General features: G+C 42.1%; 4 protein-coding genes across 4 annotated transcripts; 2 read left to right on the top strand and 2 right to left on the bottom strand.

Moving 5' to 3' along the window:
• Nucleotides 1–315: 315 nt before the first annotated feature.
• On the bottom strand, nucleotides 316–8498 carry vps33b (VPS33B late endosome and lysosome associated). The gene is given in 24 exon segments (XM_080025137.1): nucleotides 316–540; nucleotides 1302–1421; nucleotides 1837–1912; nucleotides 2044–2145; nucleotides 2265–2338; nucleotides 2458–2465; nucleotides 2467–2588; nucleotides 3071–3117; nucleotides 3215–3334; nucleotides 3471–3545; nucleotides 3633–3723; nucleotides 3811–3897; nucleotides 4000–4073; nucleotides 4524–4601; nucleotides 4691–4781; nucleotides 4930–5034; nucleotides 6237–6331; nucleotides 6428–6473; nucleotides 6564–6631; nucleotides 7058–7107; nucleotides 7225–7286; nucleotides 7422–7502; nucleotides 7992–8128; nucleotides 8388–8498. Coding segments are annotated over 23 exon segments (1848 nt in total). The 5' UTR covers nucleotides 8088–8128; nucleotides 8388–8498; the 3' UTR covers nucleotides 316–460.
• Nucleotides 8499–8503: 5 nt separating this feature from the next.
• hddc3 (HD domain containing 3) lies at nucleotides 8504–11274 on the top strand. The gene is made up of 4 exons (XM_080025123.1): nucleotides 8504–8728; nucleotides 10152–10207; nucleotides 10302–10542; nucleotides 11071–11274. The coding sequence occupies exons 1-4, from the start codon at nucleotides 8617–8619 to the stop codon at nucleotides 11199–11201; spliced, it is 540 nt and encodes a 179-aa protein (XP_079881249.1). The 5' UTR covers nucleotides 8504–8616; the 3' UTR covers nucleotides 11202–11274.
• Nucleotides 11275–18393: 7119 nt separating this feature from the next.
• On the top strand, nucleotides 18394–22854 carry mfap1 (microfibril associated protein 1). The gene is made up of 8 exons (XM_080036795.1): nucleotides 18394–18575; nucleotides 19144–19357; nucleotides 19456–19621; nucleotides 20070–20257; nucleotides 20863–21132; nucleotides 21261–21420; nucleotides 21922–22011; nucleotides 22374–22854. Exons 1-8 carry the CDS (start codon nucleotides 18494–18496, stop codon nucleotides 22551–22553), a joined length of 1350 nt encoding a protein of 449 aa, XP_079892921.1. The 5' UTR covers nucleotides 18394–18493; the 3' UTR covers nucleotides 22554–22854.
• Nucleotides 22855–23022: 168 nt separating this feature from the next.
• Nucleotides 23023–25013, bottom strand: hypk (huntingtin interacting protein K). The gene is made up of 4 exons (XM_080036902.1): nucleotides 24838–25013; nucleotides 23842–23897; nucleotides 23596–23647; nucleotides 23023–23268 (listed from the first exon to the last, which is right to left on the bottom strand). Exons 1-4 carry the CDS (start codon nucleotides 24997–24999, stop codon nucleotides 23173–23175), a joined length of 366 nt encoding a protein of 121 aa, XP_079893028.1. The 5' UTR covers nucleotides 25000–25013; the 3' UTR covers nucleotides 23023–23172.
• Between the last annotated feature and the right edge of the window lie 929 nt (nucleotides 25014–25942).

Below are 25942 nucleotides of genomic sequence, written 5' to 3'. Positions count from 1 at the left end.
AACTAGCCTCGTTCGAGTTGGAGCCGTCTTGCTAAGACCTGCGCAATTATGACGCTCGGCTTGCTGAGCGCACAGCATTTTTGTTGTGCGCTCAGCAAGACGCGCGTCATAGTTGCGCAGGTCTGAGCAGGACGGCTAATAAATCGAACGAGGCTAATCATTAGTGGGCACCGCCCATCGCCCAACCCAGGGAAGAAACAAACACACCAGTTTCAGGAAACTATGACGGTATTATTATTTTAAGAATTCACGGCAGTACAGTACAGTAAAGGAAAACAAGCAACAACCCCGTTAAAAACATTTATTCACTTTATACATGTTTACAGTTATCTTTCTGTCAGACTCAGACACTTGGCAAACACTCTCCGTTTGTACCGCCGGTGCTGGACGGAGAACAGAACAAGCGCCTGCAGCAGGAATGTCTCGGTTTCTGTGTGTTGTCATGATGTGCTGGCAGGCTTCATACATTGTTGTCCAGCAACGCCTCGAGAAGTCTTGAACTGTTTGTAATCGCAGTGGTCACCACGATGAATTTATAACCTGCAGAAAATAAAAAATCAGTAAAGTTTGTTAAAATAACATTGATCTTTTCGCACAAAGCAACAACTGAATTTAGGGCTTTTCCAATCATTTCCAAGTAGTTTCAATTAATTGTATTACTATTTTATTTCTTTATTACAATTAATTGTTGCATGTTATTCTGTTAACACACAGCATGCTCATTTGCCTACTACAGTAAAGCATTCAGTTAGACATAGGCCTATATGAACATATATTAAATATTTTAGTGAATGAATATCTACTTACACTTAAACAACTTTTTATTTGCTTTATAACAAAAATACAGACATGTGAAATTAAAAAATACTGCTTATTACTGACAACTATAATCAAATATCAAAGTCCAACCATACTCTTCAAATTTTTCAGTGTAGCTACTCAATGTAATTGGGTAATGTCTTTGTAGCATAACAAAGGTGCATAATAAGCTATTTATAAATTAGCACAGTTTGCTGAATGTGAAGTTAATAGGATATGACGTGTTTTTGAGGAATTAGTTTGTAAGCCTTATACATCTCAGGAGCAGTTCAGACAACAATGAGGCTTCTGTCTGTTCCATGAATAGTGGTGGTGGTATGAATGTGTGTGTGTGTGTGTGTGTGTGTGTGTGTGTGTGTGTGTGTGTGTGTGTGTGTGTGTGTGTGTGTGTGTGTGTGTGTGTGTGTGTGTGTGTGTGTGTGTGCGTATGTGCGTATGTGCGTGCGTGTGTGTATGAGAATGGGCATTCAGGCCATGTTTACCTTTCTCTCTGCCTAGGAAGCGTAGGGCTGAAATCTCAGAAAATGTGCAGCCGCCAAGGAACATGACAAGAACGATGCGCTGAGCATCATTCTTTGCTTTTAAATCAGCTCCGTTGCTGCCTGATTGGAGAGAAAAAACATATGAAGCATTCATCGATTCAAAACATTTATCTGTGGATTTACTTGTTCAATTTTAAACTACCAGCATGTTTACACACATGCATGCTAGTAACAAGGTAACTAAGATCAAAATGACGATACAAACGCTTGCCCTGTAGCATCCTGGTTACCTTAAATCCTTCGTTACATGCAGCAGTGATCAAATTTATCCCTAACCGCAATCTTATTTAAACTGGGAGTGACTCTTGGATGAATGCAGTTTTCCTTAAAAATTGTTTTCTCTAATCCCCTTCCCTAATAACAAAGCTGGCATTTAACAAATCCAAGTTACTGACTTGCATATAAACACTCACTGAACTCAAAAGCCTCAAATTATTCATTAAATATTATCAACATTATATTAACATCTCCTAACCTGTAACAGCAAATTCATGTCCATTCAGCAGCCTGGTGACTTCTTCAAGCCCCGTCCAACCGTCTCGCTCCAACACCTACAGAGGACCAAACCAGGAATAACATTCAGAAAAGGGTTTCATCATATTGGCACTATTCGTCTTTAGTTGAATTCCTTCACAGAAACAACGCAAGTCAGATCCTTTGGAATAAATGAAGGTTGACTCACCTGCTCGATGAGTTTGCAGCTCAGAGGGACGTAGGCACCGCTGAATATGTAAGCCATGTCTCGAGGGATGCGCAGGTCATATTCTTCACTTGACTTTGGCACCTTTACACAAAATATGATAATACTAATAACATACAGTGTGGCACAGTGACATTATCTTTACATCCTTAAATCTATTTTTGTTATTTTCAATTAAGCAAAACAATTGAGAGATAATTTACCAGGTTGAGCTTTCTGCTAAGAGCTCTGAAATTGCTCTTCCTTGCAAGAGAAGAAAAGGCATCGGTCAGCTTTCCTGGAAAAATTAAAAAATAAATAAGAAGGATCAGGACAGTTCATTGGAAATCTGTCTTGCATTCATAAATTCATTTTGTCAAGGAGACTGTGATTAAGGAGAAGTGGTTAAGAATCTACCTGCGGTTGTCGTTGACCAGTTTGCCTAAATTGCTCTCCATGACAGTCAGTGTTTCCCCCGGCTGCTGCTCCACCAGCAGCCCCAACTGCCTCAGGTTGGCGAATGTGAGCAGGTGGTTCACACCATAGCTCTGATGAGGTGAAGCAGAGAAAATGGTACAATGGTATTAACTTGGGTCAGCACTACAATGACGATGGGTGGGGAGATTATATGTTTTTCTCAATGTCTCATTGTCGTCAAGTAACGTAAAAAGCCCAAATGGATGTGCGCTAGTCCGTCTCTCAGTACTTTCTGAAATCCACAACCCTCTCAGTGGCCTACAGCACCAAGCCTATTCAATTACAGTTTCTAATGACCTAAAATTGCTGTAGTTTTGCGAAAATAGCGCATTTATTTGGGACTACTATCAATGCAAATTGATTAAATCTGGTGCATTACCCATATGTACTTTGCTCAGCAGCATAACAAAACCTTGCAAAATAGAAAAAATGTATGTGTCCAACTCAAATGTATGTTTTTTTTTTCTTGTATCCGATATGCTCCCATTAGTCCTCATCTAGAAAGATGAACAGTTTTGTTTGGCAACCCCTGACAGCAGTTGGTAAATCTCACCTGTAGAAACTGTGCTTTTATTGACCGGTAATCTTTTGGCAGAAGTCCTGTCAGAAAAATACGATCACACAGTTAATACGTATTGAGAATCATTTGAGATTATGCGTATACTGTATATACAGTATAAACTGACAGACAACTTACCATTTTCTGTGATGGAAAGAAGACAAATCAACCTCAGACTTTCTATAAAGGACACCTGTCTGTTGATGTGCTCCTCTATGAAAGTAATGCATTCACGGATTTCAAATCCTTCAAGTAAAGCTGGAACAGAAAACAAGATGTAAAGATTTCAATCAACAACAACATGAACAAATCACACACTGTAAAGCAGAAGTTACAATGACGACAACGCATAAAGTCTGGATAGGCAAAATGGACAATTGAAAGTATTTCTTACAGTGTTCTGTCTTCAACATCTCCTGAAAGTCCTGCTTTGTTTTCTTTTTCATTATCGATTCACTGGCGCCTATGTCTGAAATAGAATAGGTTATTCAGCAATGTAGTCCTGCAAATTTGACTTCAATCAGCCTGATGTACTATACTGTGCTGTTACACTCACGTAGGCTGAGTAGCCGATGTTCCTGTTTTAACCCCTTTAGTTCCTCCGACACAAACGTCTTCATCTGCTTTATATCCATCCCCCGACGCTTCTGCAGGATTAATGAAGGAGACAGGTCAAAGCTCAGTCAGCCACTTTCAAGTACTAGTGCTTCTGAGGGTCATAAACATTTACTCACATCATATGCTGTCTGGAGATTTCTGGCCTTCTGACTGAGATAGCCAAAGACGTTGGAGAAGTGCTCGTTTCTGATTTCGTTGAAGACCTACGAGACGTGTGAGAGATAAGACAGACATTTAACTAAACGTCCTGATTAAGACTGGATGTGCAGTTGACGTTCCCCTTCTAATGTAAGCCCACAACCTACCTTATCCTGAGAGTTCAGCATGACTTTGATACTTTTGTCAGCGGAGGTAACGTCAGGTCCAAACTCCACACATCCTACAGACAGAGAAGCAGTGATGAGAGGACATATCCACACACAAGCATGTGCCAAATAATCTGACACTATAGTTTTATTATTCAACTGAAAGGTGGAAGGTATAAGCACAGTTTCTGTTATAATTGATTCTGAGGTTAATATGTTATGCTTTACATAGCAGTCAGGGTACAAAGGCTTAACATAAACTGGTTTTGTAATAATGCAAGCAAAAGACAGCATCTGAGGATCTTTAAAATTATAAAAATATATATAGTTTTATATACATTACATATCAATATCAAAAATATAATTTCATCAAATTAAATTTTCCTGTTATCCATTTGTTTGTGTGTGAGCGGATATCTTCATGAAAGTGAACCGAGAACACTAGTAAAGACACGTAAACAGTATTCAGATGTAGCTGGCTTCATGTGGACAGACACAGCTTAACGAGTCGCTTTGATACCCACCACATTTGATTTTAAATATGTCATCCACGAGTCCTTCATAGACAACTTGTGAGCAGAGAGGAGTGACAAAGTCCACATCTGTAAAGATATGAGAATGAGTCAGGGGGTAGACACAGCACAGCTCAGCATGTCGTCCAATGACTGAAGAAAACACGGACGCTTCTGACCTCTGTCGATGAGAAAAACTTTTCCTATTTCCGCCTGACTAGCATGTTGTTCTCCCTCTGCGACCTGCTCCCTCCACGACTCGTACGCCATCTGTACCAGACAGACAGACAGACAGAGTGAATGGCAGCTCAAACCTTCAGCAGCAGATGCATTGCTTAGGTAAAGACAAAAAACGTCACAGTGAATCTAGAAGTTAAACTAGATGAGAAACGGCTTTTGGTTTCTGATCATACTGCACCTTGGAACACCGTCCGATCCCGTACATCTTTGAGAAGGGGCCGTAAAGAGAGTGCAGGAGGTGCAGGGCGCTGCCAGCTGTCCTCACCCAGCGCTGGTCCCCCGCCTGTGTGATGAAAGATGAAATACACCATGATACAACTGTGAGGGTACTTAGGTGCTACAGTTTGTGCTACAATTAAGCTTTTCTTATGTATACAGTAGTTCAAATTGACACTAGTGTTGATATGATCACATAATATCAGAAAATTCTCTCCACAATTTGCTGGATTATATCCAAATTGCATGTCCAACATTCCATATTTGCACTTTCAACATCAAATTATGGCAAAATGCCCCAGAAATTATTAAAAAAAAAAAAATGTAAGACTAAGAAGTGCAGCAAAATTCATATTATAAAGGTGGGGAACCCATGAATTTATGGCACCTCTGCTTTAAGAAATGACTGCACCAATTCACCAAAATGACCTGATAATTGACGGGCCCGACCGATTTATCGAATATATTGGCCGATTTTCGCATATTTCGGAATTATCGGCATCGGCCGTTTTTTTGTCTATTTTTCCCGATTTTTTTTTTTTTTTTTTAAGCAATCATGTGTGAAATGTATTCCTGGAGGTAGCCTAATTGAATTGCATTAATGCTATAGCCTATTTACAGCAGCAGCAGGTGTGTTGTAATACATTGGATTAATTTACACTTGACAGTTCCCCCTGCAACCAATAGCAGAGGCATTGGTCATCGCTTGACAGTTAATAATAATAATAATTGATAGAATTTATATGGTGCTTTTTTGAGGGTCATTCAAAGACACTTTACATCATAGAGAATCATACATGTAGAAAAAGAAAACAAAATACAGAAAAAATTAAAATAAGGTTTGAAGTGGAGTCAGGTGTCATTATGCTTCCAAAGAGGTGAGTTTTGAGTTGACTTTTGAATGAGTGTATTGAGTCTGAGATGCTGATGTTTGGGCGGAGGGAGTTCCAGAGGGTTGGTGCAGTAAGATAAAATGCATAATGTCTGAATTCAGACATATTTGTTACACTTTATTTTTTTTAGACAATGCGTATTGCAATAAAGAAAAAGTTCCTGTACATGTTTTCAACAGTAAAAGGTATATATATATTTAAATAAATTTTTTCAATATATATTTGGGGGATTTTTTATTTATTTTTTAATCGGCCGATTTAATCGTAATCGTAATTTTTCTCTGAAAATAATCGGCATCGGCACTCCAAAATCAATATCGGTCGGGCCCTATAATAAACTAATCCTTTCAACTGTATTTCAGACCCCGTTATTTACCAGGAAGTTGTCTCTAAAGAATTCAGGAAGCTCCAGACTGATGATGTCATCATCAAGTGGAAGAAGGTAGAACGCCCATTCATCGGTGGTCACGTCTGTGTGAAGGCGAAAAACATGGTCAACCCTTCATTCAGCCAACTTTTATTTGTATAGCTACTAAAACAGAAAGTAAAGAAAAAATGGCCGCTCACCGCCAAACAGGCCCTGCTCCTCTAGCACCGCCTCACACGCATAGAACTGGATGAGGACAGGAGGGTCAGCAGGTCAATTTCAAGATCCAACACAAATCACAATAGAGTGTGTACAATAATGTAAAATGAGAAATACCTTCTGAGGGGTAAAGATGATCTTATATCTTCTGAATTTCCCCGCAGCCTTGTCTGCATTGGCCACATCTGGAACAGGAAAGCATATTGCATTAAATGGATCTGAGACTATTTAGTTTTCTACAATATTAAAGGAGTACAGGAGTAATGTCAGAACTAAGTCACTACATGTATGTACAGCTGGGTGTCGTGGAAAGTGCAAATACCATATCTGAGTTTTTGTAATAAAACAGTAAAAAATGTAAATTCCTATATCATATTGAGAAATAGATATATACCTTTTACGAAATTAAGTTGAAAGTGTCGATAGATATATTTTTTTAACCTACAATATGCAACACTGCCTTTTAATTTGGGGTTACCATAATTATAATTGTTGTATTATTACTTGTATCATAATTTAATTCCTGTTATTAAAAGATTTATCAAAAGGTTATTATTAATATTAACTATCATCAATTCAAAAATAACACAAAAACATAAAACACTACTTACCACATATCCATTTCACAGTTTTTATTCTTGGCCGGATCAGAAAACAGAGCCTAAGAGAGAGGAATGCAGTCATATAAGGTGTGTGTGTATGTGTGTATGTGTGTGTGTGTGTGTGTGTGTGTGTGTGTGTATGTATATATAAAATGGTTTTATGGTGCAGAGCTCACTGATCTGAGGTGCTGACAATAGGTTTGTATTCCACTTTGTAGAGTTTGTCGACTTCATGTTGCTGTAGAAAAAAAGGAGGACACACACACACACACACACACACACACACACACAATGTTTTTAAAATATTTTTTAGTTTTTCCTAAAAAGTTTCTCAATCTCAACAGTCATTAGTGTAATAGCTGATGGGATTCACCTTTAGTGTTGAAACGTTGGCAATACGATCCAGCGGGCTCATCAAGTCTGACTCAATGAAGAGGTCCTTCTTCCCCGGCAGCTGTGACAAAGAAAAGAAGTTGGAAGGGTAAAGGGAAAATGTGCAAATCCATCCAAAAGTAAACACCCAAAAAAATATTTTTACTGTTCCCAACACAAAGTTTTTGGTCGTAACCAAGTCTGAGGCACAGCACATGAAAGACAAGAGTTTGCACAATTTATATTATTAAATCGCTCCTTATCTGTAAGACTGTTGTCATTTAGTTTGATTTACTTAGGTAGTTTAGGCTTTGAATATACAGTCAATAATTCTTTATAACTCATTGTTGGTTTGGGTCATTTTATGGGATTTTTTGACAAATATAGATATTCACTAGTTATGCTCAGGTTATACTGCTGTGACATCACAGATGGGGTGTGGTCAGAAATGTAACAGCTGCTTTGGAAATTCGATTTCGTACATTGTACGTCTGCAGCAGGAGGCACGCTGCAGCCAGCCGTATAACATATAAGCATAACCACATTGTGACCGATTGTGACATGCTCCCACCTGTTCCAGCAGGTAGATGAGCTGATCTCTGGCCAGCCTCTTGAGCAGAGAGAAGTCAGGCAGCTCCGGGGAATCTCTCCTGGCACTGTGAGCCATCCTGGGCCACACACGGAGAGAGGACACCGGTCACTCACCCACTGCACACATAAAGATAACTCATACAACGTTACTACTCCAGACTATGTAATGACGCAGAGGCTACACCCAACGCAACACACAGGAGAGATTGTATCTGTGCTGTGGTATCCCTGACAGCTAAGTTAGCTTGATGGCTAAAAACACATCCATCACATTACGCGACGTTCCCACACAGAGAGTAGCGTAAACATGCTGACATTGATATGGAAACAATTCACAATCGTGTTCGATAAATGAGGAAAATTGAGCTATGAATACCTGTCAAAACATCGGCAAAAATGGGTGTTTAGTCGATATGAGAAGATACCTGCTTCCGTAGCTAAAAAGGCGGATCTAATTCCATCATGAGCTGTTTCTCCCCGGACAACAAAAGAGATGGACTACTACTCTTGAACATAGCTCTTGAAGAGGGGCGATACCGGCGATACCAAAGCAAAACAGCAGATGCAGTTTATTTTCTTATACTTTATGTTTGTTGTTTTACACCATGGATTCAGAAGCTGTTTTACTGTTAGAAACCGCTCACTTTGCGGCGGAGAAACATCGTAACCAGAGGCGCAAAGATTCAGAAGCTACGCCGTACATTAATCACCCCATAGGTAAGGTACTGCATGGAATTTGCTGCGGTGCATTCAGGTGCTGCTCGAAAAAGACTAATAATCAGAAATATTTAGTTATTGGTGCCGGCGGGCAAATTCGTTTTTGTTACATTTGCATTTAGAACAGAAATATATATTTAAAAAAAGAAAATAAATCAGAACGATGTTATGTTATGTGGCTTGGACACCAAAAATAAACGTACACAATAGAGTTATACAAGAATAAAAATACAAGTATAAGAACAATCAAAATATGTATATTAAATTTCAATGTTTAAACAAATTAAGTAGCCTAGCCTAATAAAAATACCTAGGAGAATATGTAAACATATTTGGATTGATAGCTACTAGGGCTGTCAAGCGATGAAAAAATTGTATCTAATTAATTACAGGCTCTGTGATTAATTAATCTAAATTAATTGCATATTTTTATGACACTTTTATACCTGTTTATAAACAGCTGTATAGCCTGCTACAGTCTCTCTCTCTCTCTCTCTCTCTCTCTCTCTCTCTGTCTCGCTCTCCTTCTCTCCTAACTTCTGTCTCCACAACAGACAGCTCTGCACTGCCACAGATGTCTATGCCGATTCATTCACCATCGTCGTACTCATAGGCAAAAATATTGACACACACACACAAACACACACACACACACATACATACACACACACACACACGGGGCGGGTGTCCGTTTACGCGGGAGACGAGACAGCTAGCAAACAAAATTGAGACAAACGGAGGAAGATTGAGAGATACCGTTTTGAACCTATATTGTTGCACCACTAAATCAATAATGCACAGACACTGTGGAGAATAAAGTAAGATGTCTTCCTACCTTCATGCTTATTTTGCCAAAGCATCCCATAAACCGTCCATAGAGCCCTCGGCCACCCTTTCCTCTGCTTCTCTCTTTACTTTTCTCCCTTTCACCCATGCGGGCTGTGTCTGCAAGCTACAGGTGCAGCTCACCGAGCTGCGCACCACTTTTGCACCGGGTCAAAGGGCTTTATAGAAGTGCGATTAATCTTTAATTTTTTTAATCTCGTTAATTTTTCTGTGATTAATTAATCGAAATTAATGCGTTAATTTGACAGCCCTAATAGCTACTAAATTAATACAGTCAACATAAATGTGCCTACTGCAATAAGAAAGAAAATTAATAAAAACAGGATTGAGTCCCAAAATAGTTTTCTGATATTTAATGTTTGATAATGGTTTTGATACTTATGAGAACTTGACCGGTATGACGATATCGGCTCTTTGAATATCAGTACAGCTATACTTGTTGGCCGATAAGTATCAAGAAGTTAATTGGTCCGATTAGACCAGATATTTTTGGCAGCAATTTAAAAACAATAACATCTCTCGTTGACTTTCTGTGTGTGTGTGTGTGTGTGTGTGTTTGTGTGTGTGTGTTTTTAAGGAGTAGCGAGAATCTTGAGCCACGAAGGAGGCATCGCGGACATTGAGGTTTTGCAAGTAAGTTAACAGTTAGTTACTTTCAAGTGACGTAAAGTTGTCAACAATAGCTTGTGTTGCATCACTGAGCCTGTGTTCTGTCTTTGTGTTGCAGGCTGCTCTGCTTCATGACACGGTGGAGGACACGGACACGTCTCCCTCGGAGCTTGAAGCAAAGTTTGGCCCGATCGTGGCTCGTATTGTCCAGGAGGTGACGGACGACAAAGGCCTGACCAAACAGGAGAGGAAGCGCCAGCAGGTGGAGCACGCCCCTCATTCCAGCCGCCAAGCCAAACTGGTTAAACTGGCTGATAAACTGTACAACTTGAGGGACCTGAACCGCTCCACACCTGTCGGTAAGTACCTTTATTCTACTCGGAGTCATTGAGTCGCTTGTTTTCAGGATTCTTAATGGTGTTTAAAACAAATGGCATTAAAAATGTACTTACAATATATAGTTCATTGTACAGTGGTTACACATTTTAATATCTGAATAGGGAAAGAACATAATGTGACATGGAATATGGAAAAAGTACATAGTGTGCCTGTGATAAAACTAGTGATGTCATCAACACCTGTATAGTCAAATACATGAATTAAGGTAAGGATTATTACCAAATAACTTATACTTCACAATGTAGTAGAATGTAATGTGTGTGTGTGTGTGTGTGTGTGTGTGTGTGTGTGTGTGTGTGTGTGTGTGTGTGTGTGTGTGTGTGTGTGTGTGTGTGTCTGTGTGTGTGTGTGTGTGTGTGTGTGTGTGTGTGTGTGTGTGTGTGTGTGTGTGTGTGTGTGTGTGTGTGTGTGTGTGTGTGTGTGTGTGTGTGTGTGTGTGTGTGTGTGTGTGTGTGTGTGTGTGTGTGTGTGTGTGTGTGTGTGTGTAGGTTGGACGGCCGAGCGTGTGCAGGAGTATTTTGCTTGGGCCTCTGAGGTGGTGAAAGGCCTAAGAGGAACCAACTCCGCTCTGGAGGAAAAGCTGGACGAGCTGTTCAGACAGAGAGGCGTCCAGCTCTGACAACACGGCAACACAATACAAACAAACTACTGTTTCATTTGTAAATTATTAGAATAAATCTGATTCCTTATCATTTGTCTGGTCCTAATTTATTTTTTCATGTTTTAGTGGTAAACTTTAGGCAAGGTTGAAAGTTTAGTGATGTCAATTATTTTATTACAGAAGGGAAAAATTATATGCGCTGATTATCTATCTATCTATCTATCTATCTATCTATCTATCTATCTATCTATCTATCTATCTATCTATCTATCTATCTATCTATCTGTCTGTCAGCCACTAGAGGGCGGTATTATATTGTACATATCTGTACATTATTTACATCAGCTTAAATCTTCTCTTTAATCAACTCCTAAATAATTATAATACACGTTATTTGTATAATAGCACCTTTCATACAAATGCAGCTCAAAGTGCTTTACAATACAGAAATGATGCATGCATTACAATGTACTTTACATTAAAATAGAAATGGAATTAACATGAAAACAGGGATGGAATACCATAAAATTAAAATAATTTGGAGAAAAAAAACACACTTCATAAAAGAAGCAAATAAGACCAATAATTTCAAAATAATTTAAATTAACAAAAAATAACCAAACAATGTCAACATAGGATCAAATAAATTAAGAAAGTCTCTTTTACCTGACATTAATAGTGTAACACCCGGGACTTTAAGAATCTATAGTAGTAATGGAGGCAAGTCAAGTGTACATCATATACTCCTTTAATTTGTATCATATGGACAGGGAAAACAGTGACATAGCATCTCTGCCAATAAACAAACAAAACACAACATTAGTGTATCCTAAAAACGTCATTCCTTGAATATAAAATACATTATAAATCCTAAAACATCTCGTACCTTCCTTGCAGTAAGTTTGCAGGGAACTGGCGTCAACAAGCGCCTCCCGAGCCCGAACCCACCGGCCCAGCCCGCTACAATCACAACACAAATCACACGTCTATCAAACACATCACACATCGGACCATACCAACAGAAGCATTCTTAATCGCACTCTACTCACAGTTCTGTGTGCAACGGCTCGGCTTCCCCGCACGCTGCCGAGTCCCGGCAGTGTTTACAAACTCAGGAAGCTGCCATATTGACATGACGCTCCCCCTTTATTAGCGTCATGAACCTACTGGCTCCCGTAATACAGGGAGTAACCGCGCCCAGGCTATTCAGCAAAAACGCCCGGACTACGTGCGTCTTTTTACCGTTACATCCCCGAGGGTATGTTACACTCACCCCCCCTTTACACAAATCATCGTCCCGATGATAAAAACACAAAACAAACACAAATAAAAATCTGAAGGGTTACCTACAGGGTCCAACCACAGCCTATTGGTCACTATACAGTTTACCGACTAAGGTAGAGATAATGTCCCTAAGAGCTATAAGACACAGATGATTAGTATGAGCCACCACCTGAGCCTCAGCCCCTCCCCCTACCCCTCCCCTCCTCACCGCTGACCTTGGTAAGTTGAAGGGGTTGGAATTGATCCCAGCCGTTGTCCTGGTGGTACGCCGCAGCTGCTTTGGGGCCTGATCTGGCCCCTCCCCCTCAGACTGCTCCGACTCTGAAGACTCCTGCAGCACTGGTTCCGAAAGCTCTTCCCCACCCCCTCTCTGCTCTGGTTCCTCCTCTTCTAGTAGCGGGGACTGAACTGGCTCCTCCCTCTCCGATTGCTCAGACTGTGGTGGCCCCTGCAGCTCTGGTTCCGACAGTTCCTCCTCCCACTCCTCAGGCACTGCTTGCAAGAGCAGGACCCCTTTTCTTCCATCTGGATCTCCTTCCTCCTCCAAGGGGACATCTCCCGCTTCCCCCTGCTCTTCCAGCAAAGACTGCTCCGGGCCACAAGGCCGCAGCTCCATCCGGTGAATGTTCTTCGGCGGACAGGAACCATCGACTGGGACCACAGTATACACTGCCGCCGTTGGATCTGGCTGTGCCAAGATTTCGAATGGCATCGGCACCCACAGATCCTGAATCTTATGTCGGCCCTGGAAACTGTGATTTTTCCTATAGACCAACTGTCCAACTTTCAGGGCGCTCTGCTTGGATGGTGGGCCATGATACCTTCTCCGTGCTTCTGCAGCCTGTTTCATTTTTACTGTGGCACTTTGGTGGGCAGCCCTCAGTCGCACCTGATGCTCACGGACCCAGTCATCAATGTCCCCGCTGAACTCGTCCTCTCCCACCCCCAATAGAATGTCAATAGGCAGATTAGGGGATTGGCCAAACATGAGGAAGTATGGTGTGTATCCGGTGCTGGAGTGTTCGCTTGTGTTATAAGCGAACACCATCTCGGGCAGATGCTCTACCCACCTTCTTTTTTTGGGGGGGGAAAGTGTCCTCAACAGATCGTGCAGAGTCCTATTGAACCTCTCACACTGCCCGTTACCCTGTGGGTGGTAAGGCGTAGTGCGGCTCTGCCGGATTCCATAGACACTACACAAACTCTTCACTATCTCGGCTTCAAAACATCTCCCCTGATCGGAATGGATGCGTTGGGGGACTCCATACCTCTGAATCCATTCCTTAACCAGAGCCTTGGCAACCGTCCCTGCCTTTTGATCCCTGGTGGGCACCGCTACAGTGAACTTGGAGAAGACGTCTGTAAAGATAAGGACATTTTCACGCCCATCACTGGATCGCTCCAATACTGTAAAGTCCATTGCTACCACTTCACCTGGTTTGGATGCCAGCAAGCTCCCCCACTCCGTGACTACCCTAGGCAATGGGGCTTTTGCCACAATACAACGGGCACAGTGTTTACAGTATTGTTCGATGTCTCCATACATTCCTGGCCAATAACATCTGCCCCTGATCAACTGGAAAGTCCTTTCCACCCCCTGATGCCCATGGCCATCATGCATCCGGCTAAGGACCTCCCCCTGCAGACTGTGCGGAAGCAGCACCTGCCTAATACGGCCTCGTCTTGTGTCCAGTAGCTTGCGGTACAGTACACCCCCCTCAATCTCCAGCTTCTCCCACTGCCGCACCAGTTCCAATGTCTTATGGTTTTCTCCTGCTCTTTCCGCCGGACCCGGTCTCTTCCCCTGAGTCCAGTACTTTAGGAATGCCTGGATGGCCGAATCTGCGTGTTGCTGAGCCTTTAAGAAGTCACAGGAGTATACCGGGAAGCTTGAAGACGCCCCTATTCCATTCAATGAAACGTGCTGGCTTTGATCGACTCCTACAGAGAGTGAGGTTTGGACCTCCTCATGTGACTGCAGGACCTCGGGACCCTCCATTGACCCCCTGTTCTGAGTATACTGTCTCGACAGCCCATCCGCATTCCCATTCTGCCGCCCAGGCCGATACTGCAGGTCAAAGTCAAACCTGGCCAGTTCAGACACCCATCTTTGTTCTATGGCCCCCAGTTTGGCAGTTCTCAGATGGCTAAGGGGGTTATTGTCTGTGAAGACTGTGAACTTGTGACCAAGCAGATACTCATGGAACTTGTCAGTTACTGCCCACTTAAGCGCCAGCATCTCCAACTTCATCGCGCTGTAGTTTTCCATATTTCTTTCTGATGGGCGGAGGCCCCGGCTGGCATATGCAACTGGCCTCCTACCATCCTCGCTGTCCTGCGACAGGACTGCTCCGAGCCCTTGATGGCTTGCATCGATTTCCAGAAAAAATGGCTTGGTGAAGTCTGCATAAGCCAAGACCGGTGCCGAAATAAGCCGCTGCTTCAGAGCCTGGAACGCTGCCTGACACTCGGTACTCCACAGTAGCTTGAAAGGCGGAACACCCCCTCTGGATTTTTGTGTCTTTGGGGAGCCAATAGCTGAAAGGGCATGTAAGGGGGCTGCCAGCCGTGAAAAACCCTCCACAAACCGCCTGTAGTATCCTGCAAAGCCCATGAATGACCTCAGTTCTTTAAAGTTCACGGGTTGCTGCCATTCTGCCACAGCACGAATCTTCCCCGGATCTGTCGCCACCCCCTGTGTTGAGATGACGTGACCCAAATAGGAGACTTCATGCTGGAAAAACGAACATTTGCTCCACTTGACCTTGAGCCCATGCTCCCGGAACCGAGATAAGACCATCTGCAGGCGAATCAGGTGCTGGTCAAAAGAGGATGAGAATACAATTACGTCATCGAGGTACAACAGTAGTGATTGGAAGTGCTGGTCACTAAAGATTCGCTCCATAAGGCGCTGAAAGGTACCTGGTGCGTTACACAGGCCAAAAGGCATACGGTTGAACTCATACAACCCAAATGGCGTACAGAAAGCAGTCTTCTGACGGTCTTTCTCTGCCACTATGACCTGATTGTAACCACTGGCCAAGTCCAGCGTTGAGAACCACTTAGCTCCACTGAGAGCATCCAGGGATTCCTCAATCCTTGGAAGTGGGTAGGCATCCTTCCTGGTCTTCCAGTTGAGCAGCCTGTAGTCGACACACATCCTGAGAGTCCCATCTTTTTTCCGCACAATGACCAGCGGTGAGGAATATGGGCTACAGCTCTCCCTTATAACCCCCTGCTCTAGCAGCTGTTTGATATGAGCTTTCACTTCAGCGTATTGGCTTGGGGGTAATCTCCTATAGCGTTGTCTAACAGGGGCTTCATCTATCAAAGGGATCTCATGTTCAAGTACACTGGTGCAACCTAGGTCATTATCCTTGAACGCAAAAACATCTGAATTCTCCTCTAACATCTTTTTGACCTGTGCTAATTGAGGCTCAGATAGGTGTGGGCAGTTAAAGTCAAAGGGGAAGGACTGCAAATGTGATGCTTTGTTTTTCTGACTGTCTAACATGGCCTCTTGTGTACACACCGATACCTCCACTTCCTGAGGCCCTACTTCTTCAAACATGACCGTCTCAGTTCCCCCTGCAACAATGTCTGCTGTAGCTATGCGGGCAATACGTGTGCGTGGGGACAAACACACATCAATTGTACCCACATTCATTACAGGTACTGCTAGCTCCCCTTCTTGCATCCAAACATATGCTGTAGAAACAATTAAATTGCCTGGCAGTGTGCCCTCATCTACTTCTAATGCCTCCACTAACACCGGATGACCTGTGCTGTTACTATGTTGGAAACCTGTGGCTGGGACAAAACACATGGACCCTGCAGGCACCACAACAGGAGCAGATGCTAACACTTTAGCAAAGCCCGCAGGGGCTGATGTAGGTTCACAGGGGAGACCAGGTGGACAAGATGAACGTTCTCTGCATTTTTTTATTATATTCATGCCCAGTATGCCAGGGACCAGTTTCCTTTTCATTTTAGTGACTGAATCAATCGGATCCTTTACAACCAAGATACCACATTGAGAATGCACTACATCATTTATCACAACATTGAGTCTCAAATAACCAACAAATGGCATTGGCACCCCATTGGCTCCTCTCAAACTCAACCACCCACACCCTTTTAAGGCAGCTTTCCCCATGCCCTCTAGGTGTTCCTTAAAAAAACTTTCTGTAATGACAGAGACATTGGACCCAGTATCCCACAAACAGGACAACGGAACACCCCCCATGACTGCTTTAATTACAGGGATAGGACCCACTAAAGCCTCAACCACTTCCTCTTGGTCGCTTATTGAGTTATCTGAGCCCGGTTGAACTCCATCTGCAGTTTGGCTCCTTACTACAGAGGGAGATAGTTTCCCTGCTGCCCCTGCATATCACCACTTGGTTGAGCTGGAGGTGAATTGTGCCTAGCATTAACATTACCGACACTGCCCCCCCTACACACCCTGGCAATATGACCCACCCCCTGACACTTAAAACAGATTGGTTTGCCGGATGGATCATACCTGGGCCCCTGCCTTTGGCCTCGTGGGTGCCCTGCTATCTGTGTCTGGAGTTGTGCTAACTCTCTCGCCAAAAACTCAATTTTTTCATCTTGTTTTCGCATAGCCTCCCTTAGCTCCAACAATATAGGGTCAGGGTTAGCAGTTATATTTATGGCTGAACATTCAGCAACAGTTTCACATGCGTAAGCAGTTTTACCCCTGACATTGTCATCTTCACTTAGCAAAATAGCCTCCCTGCACAGGGCTTTGAAGGTTATACCAGAGTCCTGCCTAAGAAGTTTCTTCAGCTCCCTGCGGAGAGGAGGGTCCCTCACATTTTCTGCAAACTGCCCTTTAACAGCCTCCTCTCCACACACCTCTTTACCCCCAGTACAGCGACTCACCTCCCCAGCCAAGGACAGCAACACATGAGAATATTCCCTCAAGCCTTCCCCTTCCTTCTGCTTTCTATCAAAAAAACGTTTCTGAGCTCTGGTCAAGGAAATGGACTGACCATATGCTTCCTCCAGAACCTCAAAAATCAGCTTTGGGTCCCCCCTCACTAGAGGTGAGGAGTGTTTTATCTCCTGCTGTGCTTCTCCCTCTAAATGGTCATAGATATAAGCAGCCTGCTGTCTCCCCTTACATCTATTGAAATTAATAGAGTGCTCCAACTCATCAATCCAATCATGAAAAGATATAGTGCCCTCTTGACCAGAAAACATCAACGCCTTTTTTTCTTTTGATAAGTAAACAATCTCCATTGAAGGTAACATGCTAGCAGTGGTAGAAGGTGTAGTCTCTGGGAGTTTGGCTGTCAAAGCCTCATTTTCCACCTTCAACCTGTCCATTTCAGTCTTTTCCTTCATCAACCTCTCCTTGAGGCCTTTGAGCTCCTCCTCTAGCGCCTCTGCAGCCATGTTGGAAAAGCAGTCTTCACAGGTGCAGTTGATCTCACAGCTCCTCCCCTTCAATGGCCAACGTCTTCTCTCTATGCCACTGTTTTCCCAATTTTAATTTACCTGACCTGCCCCAAAAAAAAAAACCAGTAACCAGTCAACTGCAGTGGGTCAGTTGTGTAAAATGTTATATGATTTTGTGTTGAATAGTCCCTGCGTTCCAAATCACATACTCTTTCTTTTGACTACACTACATACTAAAGTACAGAAGAGTTTTAGGGCCATGGGAGAGAAAAAAAAATGAGAAAGATTTTTTTTCCATTATGTCGAGAAATGTCAAGAATAAAGAGGAATACTCCAAAATGCTATTGGAGTTAGTGAGGCCGAGGCGTTTATGTATTTTCAGCATACTACAATTGACGTGCATGTATTGGGACATTTTAAATCTTTTGCTGGCATAAAAGGAAGTATAGTGATTGGAACGCAGGAACAGGGACAAATCCACTTCCTGTCCGCTCGCTCTTCAGTGAGTTGAACTTCCGCTTGGTTGAGGCGAGCTAGTTTCTCCAAAGCAAAACTGCTCATTTTCATCTTTATTCCGTTGATACCGTCGACCAGGCATCATGTCTAGTCGCGAAGCGCTCAACATGAAGCTCCCTCCGATCCAGTCCACGGCTGGAGCCGTTCCGATCCGCAATGAGAAAGGTGAGACTTAGCGGCGTGCTAAATTAGCCCGCTAGCTTAGCATATCCTCACTGTTGACACAAACGACAATAATAATCTGTCGGAAGTTACTTTGCTGGCTGCATGAGCATAGCATCATTAGTGGAAGCTATCCCACTGCATTAATGCCCGTGGTTTGGCATTAGATGCTCAACAGTCACATATACGTTTTATATTGGTTGTCCTTACCTTAACAACATCACCACGAAAGACCATTGAATAAGTCATATGATTCACTATCAACAACAAGTTAATTAATATAAATACAACTTCCAGTACTACTTGATAAAGGTGAAATAATAGTGGATATTATCAAACTTCTACTGGGGTTTGTATCTATCTGCAGGGGGTTTAAGTGTTACAGGTGTTGTGCTGAGTCCATTTCCCAGAGCCGGGGCAGAAAATCATCACATTTGATAAGCTGGAACCTGCTATTTTTGGGGGCATTTTTGCATGATAAAAGATTAATTGTCTTTCGTAGTTATTGCAGAAATCATTGGTAGGAAAATATAGCTTGACTGAGCTCATTATTATTACCTCCGTGTCCCAGGTGAGCTCTCCATGGAGAAGGTGAAGGTGAAGAGGTATGTGTCGGGTAAACGTCCTGACTACGCTCCTATGGAGTCGTCTGACGAGGAGGAAGAGGACTTCCAGTTTGTGAAGAAGGGAAAGGAGGACGCTGAGGCAGAGCAGGAGGAAGAGGATGTGTCTGACCCACGCCTCAAACGTTTGCTCAACCGGGTCTCCGAGGACGTGGAGGAAAGGTAACGCACTGCTCTGAAGATCTCATCCAAGTTGATGTGATGTGTGTGTTAAATGAAATGCTAATTTGACCGCATCACTTCCCGGTCTTTGCCCTCAGGCTTGCGAGACACAGACACATCGCAGAGCCTGAAGTTGTCGCCGAGAGCAGCGAGGATTCTGACGAAGGCACGTGGCACCCGGAGCGTGAGGAGAGTAGTGACGACGAGGAAGAGGAGGAGGAGGAAGAAGAGGAGGAGGAGGAAGAGGAAGAAGTGGACGATGAGGTCGGCAACTGTGCTTTTTAATTTGAACTTAAAGTTGGAGTCAGCCATTCTGGGGAATGCTTGTGGTCAAAATCACTTATCGTCAAAAATCCCTGAATGTCTCCTCACAATGCGCTAGCTGTCCGTACTGTGTGTGCGCAAAAAATCTGGTGTTAATACAAAGCCTAGGCTCTGTGTACTGGTATGTAAACAAAGGGGATCTACTATAGCTAGCAAGATGCTGGTTTACAGAGCCTAGGCTGTGTATTTTCACCTGATTCTTTTTTTCAGCACACACAATGTACGTACAGGTAGCGGATCGTGAGGAAATATTTACTGATTTTTACAACGTGATTTTGACAACAAGCATCCTTTTTAGAATCGCTGACTCAACATTTAACGTTTTGTAGTGTGCTTGTCTCAGTCCAAACAGGAACGTTTCTAACATGAACTTTCTGATTCTGTGCAGGAAATTGAGAGGAGACGACAGATGATGCGGCAGCGAGCCGTCGATCGGAAGAACGAGGAGATGGAAGTGATGGAGGTGGAGGAGGAGGGGAAGTCGGGGGCGGAGTCAGAGTCTGAGTCTGAATATGAAGAATACACGGACAGCGAGGACGAAGCAGAGCCGCGACTCAAACCTGTCTTCATTCGCAAGTATGAACTGAAACAGCTGCAAATGATTCTAAAGACAAAGAGCCCAGAAAAAGTTATGGAAACTTTCTCGTTATGTGTCAACAGATAACACACATAAAAATGTCGAGAAACCCTCCACTGTAGCCTGGGAAATCAGGATTTTTTTTAAATAAATTATATTAAAATACCCCACACTTTTGTTTGGTGTTTGGTTTAACACCTTCAATCATGTTTCATCTGGGAATTCCCTATTTTCTCGAACAGTCTTGCGGAAAAACAAATTTAACACAGTTGTTATGCATAGTTTTTCTACATTTGAATACAAAAAAACGTTGACCTCTTAACAGTAGCGTAGCAAGCTGTTACCCCCTTAGATTAAGCTATGTTCATTTGTTAGCAGCTCCACTAAAACATTATGAACCTAATGGTATGTAAGGGAAATAAATGTTTTCAACTGGTAAGATAACATTAGGTATCTTAACTTTTGAGGTTGTGATTCCCTCGTGTCTTACAAAGTCTGTTTACATACACTGCTCTGGAGGTTGGTCTATTGGACTGACTATTGACCAATTCATTTTCCACTTCATAGGAGGTTTAATCTCTATCTATCTCTGTTTGCCCCATAGGAAGGACAGAGTGACGGTGGCAGAGCGTGAAGCAGAGGAACTGAAGCAACGGGAGCTGGAGGCCGAGGCCAAGAAGCAGGTAGAGGAGAGACGGCGCTACACGCTGAAGATAGTGGAGGAGGAAGCTAAGAAAGAGTTTGAGGAGAACAGACGCACGCTGGCTGCTCTGGACGGTCTGGACACGGATGGAGAGAATGAGGAGGAAGAGTACGAAGCCTGGAAGGTACGAGAGCTCAAACGCATCAAGAGGGACAGAGAGCTCAGAGAAACGTGAGTAAAGATTTGTCTCCTTGAAGTGACTTCACTTAATCATGAAATGAACTATTAGCTACCTTCCAGTGAGCACAGTGCTGTCTTTTGTTTTTGTACTAAATGCTATCGATGGTGTTTGTCCTCAGCATGGAGAAGGAGAAGGCTGAAATTGAAAGATTCCACAATCTGACGGAGGAGGAGCGCAGGGCCGAGCTGCGCAACAGCGGCAAAGTCATCACCAACAAAGCCTCCAAAGGCAAATACAAGTTCCTCCAAAAGTACTACCACAGAGGAGCCTTCTTCATGGTGAGTCGGGGAATTCACAAGGGAATTCTGTCTGCGTATAGCTTTTGTTCTCATGACTACAAAATTTCTGACACTTTGATGCAGGAGCGTTCATTGGTATTTATCATTTTCTAATATTGCGGATGCCTTATTTTTTTCTTATTGTATACCAAGTTTGTTCTAATACGGCTTCCTATCTTTGATTCCCTTTTTAAAATACATTTCTAATCACAATGCTGAATGTGATTTTTATTTTTTTTTTTAATTTAAGATTAAATCTGTATTTATTTTTATTCAGATTGTTGTAGAGTCTGCCTGATACTGTAGCATTGCCAATATTGGCTTATCAAAGAGATGCATTCAAGTCAGAGAGAATGGCTTCCATTCAGTACATATCTTGGTCAAACAATGTTTTCTTAACCAAGGAGCTTATAAGGTTTTGTTTGATGTAGTGTTATAGTTGCTTACACCAGAGCAGCAAGCTCCGGCTGGTCACTAACTTTAAACATGATTCTGTTCCAGGAGGAGGATGACGACGTGTACAAGAGAGATTTCAGTGCTCCTACTCTGGAAGATCACTTTAACAAAACCATCCTACCCAAAGTCATGCAGGTAAGCTGCTTTTAAATTTCATCAGTATTACACCAACAGTACCATTTTGTTATCGTAGCAAAATCTTAATATTGTGGAAGTCTTCAGATTTTTTTTCCCCCTGAAGGTGGCCCTAAAACTGTCATACAAATGTGTATAAGCATGTCAAAACACCATGACCCTTGCCATTAACCTGAAGCTTTTGATTTGACATTAGTGTTTGTTTACATCAAATTCAGTTTTAAACTAGTTTTGTTTCATTGAAGCTATATTTCAATCCAAGTAAATGGATGCACCTTTTTGTATTTTCTACATTTTAGTGTTCAGTAACAATAAGTCACCTTTTGATTTGACCTGCTGTGATTTTGTTTTCCCTCCATAAGGTCAAAAACTTTGGGCGGTCTGGACGCACCAAGTACACCCATCTGGTGGACCAGGACACCACGTCGTTCGACTCTGCCTGGGCCCAGGAGAGCGCACAGAACAGCAAGTTCTTCAAGCAGAAGGCGGCAGGCGTGAGGGACGTGTTTGACCGGCCCACAGTCAAGAAGAGGAAGACTTAAGATGTGTCAAAACAGAATTTACCGGACACAACATAGACTGACCCAACCACTTGGATCGTTTTGATGATGAACTGTTAATCTTACAGAAATGTGCAGCATCATTTAATGTTGCAGCTGGTTTTCAATTTGTCAAGATTCAGAATATCCCTTTGACATGGGGTCGTGGCTGTGAAATATGAATACAGCTTAAATTTCCCAAAATAATTTGATCTCAGCATCACACCAAGATACTTCCCTCAGTTTTGAAGCAGTGGGATTTAATGTTGTATAAATCAGCTTGTAACTACAATTAAGTATGCAGATATGTGTACTGGTTTTCCTTTATCGCCCTTTTGTCCCACCATTTTTGTTAAAGTTCATTTTATTGTAACTTGGTTTGTTTGTGAATAAAACTTGTATTTTCATCATTTTAAAAACATTTTCAAAGAGAGCAAAACAAGAATTTAATTTAATTATAGCCACAAAAGGAGGCAGCTCAGAGTTTATTTTAAAAAAGAAAGTGTTTGTGGTAAATATAACATCACAACAGTTTAGCCACTGCGTTCAGTTCAGCCTCATTGTCTCCATGAGCCTTGTTAAACAAAACCAATTGAAGCAGTCCAGTGTGAAGAGTAACTGTTCAGTGTGTCAGGGTCACCAGAGCCTCCACCACGTTCCCCATGTGTTCCCTCAGACTGCGCTCTGCCACGGACCTCGAAATCTCCATCTCTGACATCTGAAAAGAAACGTCAGAATGTCAACCATCTGTACTTTATAGAATATGAAGAGAGCTTAAACTAAGAAAGTTCTTCAAACTGCCAATTTATTTTAATTTAACTTTACTATTAGAAAAATAACAGTTACAAACAATCCAACAAGGACTACATAGTTAAATGTGTTATAATGTTTAATATAATCTTGTATGAAAGTCTCTTGATGTGCATTATAATGCTACTACATACCATAATGATATTTTAGCAGCAGATTGCTTTTCCTATGTCCATACTTCAGGCCATGCATTGTACAAAGAACAGTCGTTTGACTTTAAAGATTTAGAACTTACTATTAGTTCGACGTCCTCTTTCTTGATGGTAACTTTGGCCAATTCCTTCTCTCTGAAAAAAGAACCACAAGGTGAGCAAATATCAACAAGCTCTGTTTTCTACATCAAAGTTGCAGACTGTATGTAACTTAGGTATCATGAGTTGAAAAATCCCTCAACCTGCTCATTACAAATGTTTTGCTTTTCATAGAACTGTGGATTCATATTTCCTCCAAAAGAGAGGAGTTGAGGCTGCTGTGAACTTACCTCTCTTGTTTGGCTTTCTGTTCTCGTGACCTTCTGTCTCCAATGACTGACATCGCCTGAAAGAAAAACATTCTGACTTTAGTATTTTTCACCCCGTTTCAAACATGAAAGCCGAATGTAGGTTGGAGCCCCTCCACAAAAATGTGAAATAAAAATAAAAAAGCATTATAGTTACTTATACAGTATACACCCGGCTTTGTTTGGTAAATTTGAACGGTTTCTGACTTTTATTCTTTTTAAAAATATATATTTTTTTAAATATATCTAAAACAAAGCACCAATGGGCTACATCATTTATTTTGCATTATATGACATGGTCATTATCACGATATACTATATCCTTTACTATAAATATATCTAATATCTATACATGTTGAAATACATGTCTGCACTTTAGTTTATAATATTCTGCTATTGATATATTCAGATCTACAGATTAATTAATGATGGTTGTTGCTCTGAACATTTTTGAAAGGGATATTAACTTATGTATCCCTAATAGACCAGGCCTTTCACGAACAATTAAACCAATTCATTTCTACAACCTTAGTTTATTGCTCTCTTGTTATACGGATGTAGAAACCACATAGGCCTACGTTTCTGGTCCCATTGTTGACACCCTGTCTCATTAGACAATGTTATATTTTTGAGAACAGTGATGTCAATGAGGTCATAAATCACTGTCAGTAAATACCAACACAACACGACTTATACTGGTGAAGTTGAAGTCTGACACTGACAATGTGTCTTGTACGTTTGAAGAGGCTTTGACTTTAGTTTGCTGTGAGGCAGCTAGCCCCCCGAGTTAATTGTTCACTTCACTGTTACCAAGTAAACGTCAATGAGTATCTTGAATTTAAGTAAAACTGATGCTATACAGCTACTAATCCCGGCGAGAAGTATTTCCTTCTGCACCCTTCTCGTGTTTGGTACGGTCTGTGTAACACCGGCTGTGGCCGCATGTTTCCGGGCTAAACGTTAGCCCGCAGCTCTCACCGTTTCTAAGTCAGAGCTGGATATTTCCTTCTCCTCCGCATAGTCCGTGACTCTCTCCAGATCAGCGGCTCCGCTGTCATGTTTGCGAGGCTTCTCTGCCGGCTTTCCAGTGCAGTTTTCATCGACTTCCAGGTCCAAATCGACGTCTCCCTCGGCCGCCATGTTTGCTTCAGTGAGGTCGGAACAAAGAGGAAGGTTCCGCCAAACGTCGGACGGAAAACTGGGTAGCACCGGAAAGGAGTTGTGGACTTGTGGATCATGTTCATGCTGTGGATATTTGGATTTTGAAAATAATGTGATTCGATTTAGTTTTGTACTCAATGAAGCCTACTTGTTATTACTTTGTATTTCCATAGTATGGGAGGACATTTATTTTACTAGTTAGCCTAGGCTTACTAATTTTTCACTTACAGTTATTAATTTTTATTCAAAAATTATAAACCAGTGATAGGCCCTATATTAGAAATTATTCTGAAATGGGCCTTTCTGCATTACTTTTGGTACTTTTAAGTACATTGCTAATAGGCCTAACTTTACTTTTACTTTCCCTAAACGAGATTAACCTTTACAAGAAACATGAGTTGACTTAAAATGCAACAGGCCTGCAGCATGGTTTTGAAAACTTGCCTGTGCAGTAGTTTCAGTTTGCAGTCGACTGAATTATCCCCACTCTTGCTATTGTCGGAGCAATCGTGAGAAACAATGGTAAGAAAAAGACAATAACTGGATTATTTGAATTTAAATTTGTGTGTTACTGAATCATTATTTGCTGCTCTTCCTTGTTCTTTTCCTGTCTGGTACAAGAGGTTTACTACATTAGAAATAACTATTCAGTGATACCTAATATAATTCCTGTGTCGCTAGACTTTTCCAGCCCTGTATAGTAGTGGGTTTGAGTTTTTCGCAATCCACCTACCAATCATCAGATTTAAGGAAAGAGAAACCCGCTATTGCATTCTGAACAGGACAGAGTTCCACCTCAGTGCTCTCTGGTTAACCTGAGGAGATGTGTGTGGCTGCGAGCAACATGGCACCGGGCCAAAGGGAAGCCTCTGTCGTCATACCAACCACTTCATCCTGCTGTATGACTGACGGCTGTCTGACT

This window comes from Ammodytes marinus (genome assembly GCF_949987685.1).
Source record: "Ammodytes marinus genome assembly, chromosome: 1".
In the NCBI taxonomy this organism is placed as follows: Eukaryota; Metazoa; Chordata; class Actinopteri; order Uranoscopiformes; family Ammodytidae; genus Ammodytes; species Ammodytes marinus.
The sequence above is the reverse complement of the archived record's forward strand: the minus strand, read 5'-3'. Positions and strand labels throughout refer to the sequence as shown.